We start from the raw sequence: 3094 nt of genomic DNA on the forward strand, positions 1-3094 counted from the left end.
CTAAGGTTCCATTGGAACTTTGTGAATCATTTTTATCGTTGAATTATATTTGATTCGCGACTTTGAGAGAGTTAAACGTGTCGGGCAAGGGTTCATGCAAAGGTCAACCTTGGGATGTGGTATGTCTAGGATTAAATTGTACAACGATAATACACGTGGCTGTATATCACTGTGGGGTAGGACGGATTTCGCAATCCTGTTTTTAACAATTAACAACGTTTTTTTAAAGTCGTGAGGATACGGGTGTATATATTTTTAAACATTGTTTGTTTACAACTAAATGGCACGATAAAAGAGAATGAAAAGATGGACAATCCTACCCAGTCCTACTCTATTTTTACATGACGAAATCCGAGTTCAAAGTTTGGACATGAATATTCATTGTACGTTTTTGTTAAAGCTTAGATTGCGCATCAAATTATTATAACATTTATAAATAATGGAATATAGTGTATGCTATATTATGTTTGGTATTAGGAGTGGGGTTACGTTTTACAACTCTTGTAGGCAACTAGAAAGAACATTTACTTTTCTGGTTCTAAACGGGTCCAGGACTAGAACATGGGTGTAAAAGGGTGAAGTCCCTTCGACTTCGTCATGGTAGGGGGTTCGTGCGATTGGGTGAAACCCGTTTGCCTCGTGAAAGCGCGCGGCTCTGTCGCTGTGACTGACGGCGACTAAAAGAGGATACGAGCTGGGTGGTAACAAAGATGCTGATGACGTCCTATTGACGTCACAGGAGCTGACGTCATAGAGGGAATGATGATTGGTGTCCGGGGCAGAAGATATTTTGTTGCAGCGAAAGAAACAATTCGTGATGTTAAAACATCTTCGGGGATAATCGGTTTCCGAAACCTTCCGAAGTTGTTTGCCCGCCCTTTTGACTAAATTGACAGGCACGTCAGTCATTATAGTTTGGTTTTTGTTTACCCAGTATTGAGCCATGATTCGGATCGCTTCTTTATAAACAGCGCTCCCGAGTCCTTTGGACGAGTACTCGGGTGAGATCGCGCAGAAGAGTCCGTTCCACATCGGGATTCGACTTCCGGATAACTTCCGGCAAATGTTTTCATTTTCCCACGCCTCGTATCTGAAGAAAAAAATAACAAGCGTCAATAAAAAATAATTGACAACATAAATCGCATCGTTTAGATTTTAAACTTCAGAATAATTCATTACTTAATAATAAATTTATATAAATTTTAACTCTTCTTACCTTTTGACTCTCTCGAATCCTTCTGCGCTGATTTTAGCGAGTCCATGTTTCTCGTAAGCTTCCCAGTAAGGCTCGTCGTCTGTAATCGCCCAACCGTGACCGTCACGTGACGGAGGAACGAACACGACCCCTCCAATGATTGTTGTTCTGATGTTCTTGTTTGTTGTGTTATTGTTACTTGTAGCATCGTTGTTGCTGCAGTTTATAGAGCATTCGGTCTCGGTGGTAATATCATTACTATTGGCATCTGTACTTATATGCCTGATGGCAAGCAGAATGCCTTGACCAGTATCGACTGTGACGTCATAGTTAGCGTCGAGATAAGCGCGAAGGAAGGCGTCCCTCTTATTATCATCGGGAATCATGTACTTATACAGCGGGTATCGATGGAAAGATTGAACGTAGCATTCTCGAACTACTTTCCAATCCTCTTGTGACGTAGACAATTCAATTCGAACGTTTCTTTGTATACAAAACAATTAGATTCCAGAAAAAAAAAATTTTTTACCGGAATAACTTACTTCATGTCGTGTCTGACATTCATTGAGCAATACTACTTGTCATAACTGAGTAAGATTAAAGTACAATGTGCCAAGTTATCTGTGTTACAAAGCGGTAACTGTGTACATTAGATGCTTCAAGTTGAGCCAAGTGTAAATATTTGTAATATCCCTGCCAATTAGGACACACCGGAGGCTATTAGTGCCAACAAATTAAGAAAAATAGTAAAAAGGATGAAAAATCGACCAAAATAAATTTATTTCAAGATGGTGTCAGATAAGGGTTAGTCCCTCTTCCGTGACGAATTTAAATGTTAAATATTTGTATGTGATGTCATAGGCATCCTTTCAGACGAGACAAAACACATTATAGCAGAAATTATGGTGAATAGTCACTATTTAAACATCCTAATTTGAATAACACTTTGTGAATCACGTAGTTTCGATTCTAATGTACAAAAAAATCAGAAAAATATCTGTCACTATATTTCTAAACCGTTTTGTGATATTCTACGAGCTACACCACGTGGCAGAAATGGGCGGCAAAATAATTCAAGACAAAATAATATCGCGTGTGATGTCATAATAGTCATTCAACACGCAACAATAGGTAGTTTGTTTATAAACAACATTCCTGTGGGAAGATTGCTGCAATTGTTGCAAAATGGGCTCAAAATTACTGACATACCAACCAAAAAACGGGGGAATTATCACTAAATTTAGATCAAACCGCGGCCACCCCTGTAATTTAAGGTTTTCTGTCGAAAAACACCTCAATTAGTGCTAAACCAATAGCGGTTTCATCTCCCGTGGCTTTGGCTAAAAACTGTAACCGTATTTACAAAAACTGCTTCAGAAAATCGACTATAAGCTTACGTCAGTCATTATTATAAGATTTCGATTAGGCAAAGGAAAGCTACACTGACCAGCAGCCGACTTGACACAGTTGACAGCTAATCGGCAACTTACCAGGCTTCAAATGCGAGCCTTTATAAAACCACAGGACTGGTATTAACTTAGGTAGTAACCGTACATAAATAAATCATTGAAAACCAAGTATTAGGATTAACTTTAGCTACTATCAATAATTTAAATCTTTGTTTTTAGTTTTGAAACTCAATTATAGGTCGTTTGTCACGCAATAAGTGTTCAATCGTTCTGGAACGACGTCTTAAAACAATCAAATATTTTAAACTAATTACAAAAAGTTTTAAACTTTAAAAAATTCAATTACAAAACTTAACATTAAACCTGGAAAAGGTATAAACTTTAGAGCTTTTAAGACATGTAATACAGTATGGTGGGGGAAGATAGGACACCTTTTTACTGTATTTTCCCGTACAAGTTAGTAGTAAACAAAGAACATTAACAAACTTTT

General features: G+C 37.7%; 1 protein-coding gene across 1 annotated transcript; it reads right to left on the reverse strand.

The window, feature by feature from the left end:
- Positions 1-2811, reverse strand: LOC108950278. Its single transcript, XM_018815572.2, has 4 exons — positions 1738-2811; positions 1217-1678; positions 529-1090; positions 1-108 (listed from the first exon to the last, which is right to left on the reverse strand). Exons 1-4 carry the CDS (start codon positions 1758-1760, stop codon positions 1-3), a joined length of 1155 nt encoding a protein of 384 aa, XP_018671117.2. The 5' UTR covers positions 1761-2811.
- Between the last annotated feature and the right edge of the window lie 283 nt (positions 2812-3094).

Source organism: Ciona intestinalis, unplaced genomic scaffold (assembly GCF_000224145.3).
Source record: "Ciona intestinalis unplaced genomic scaffold, KH HT000094.2, whole genome shotgun sequence".
Classification (NCBI taxonomy): domain Eukaryota; kingdom Metazoa; phylum Chordata; class Ascidiacea; order Phlebobranchia; family Cionidae; genus Ciona; species Ciona intestinalis.

Excerpts from the sequence above, each read along its gene's own strand:
- LOC108950278 (XM_018815572.2), bottom strand. The coding sequence starts at position 1,760 with ATGAATGTCAGACACGACATGAA. Across the intron at positions 1,679-1,737 it reads AATGTCAGACACGACATGAA|AAACGTTCGAATTGAATTGT; the intron begins GTAAGTTATTCC and ends TTGTATACAAAG. Across the intron at positions 109-528 it reads ACCCGTTTAGAACCAGAAAA|GTTGACCTTTGCATGAACCC; the intron begins GTAAATGTTCTT and ends CCACATCCCAAG.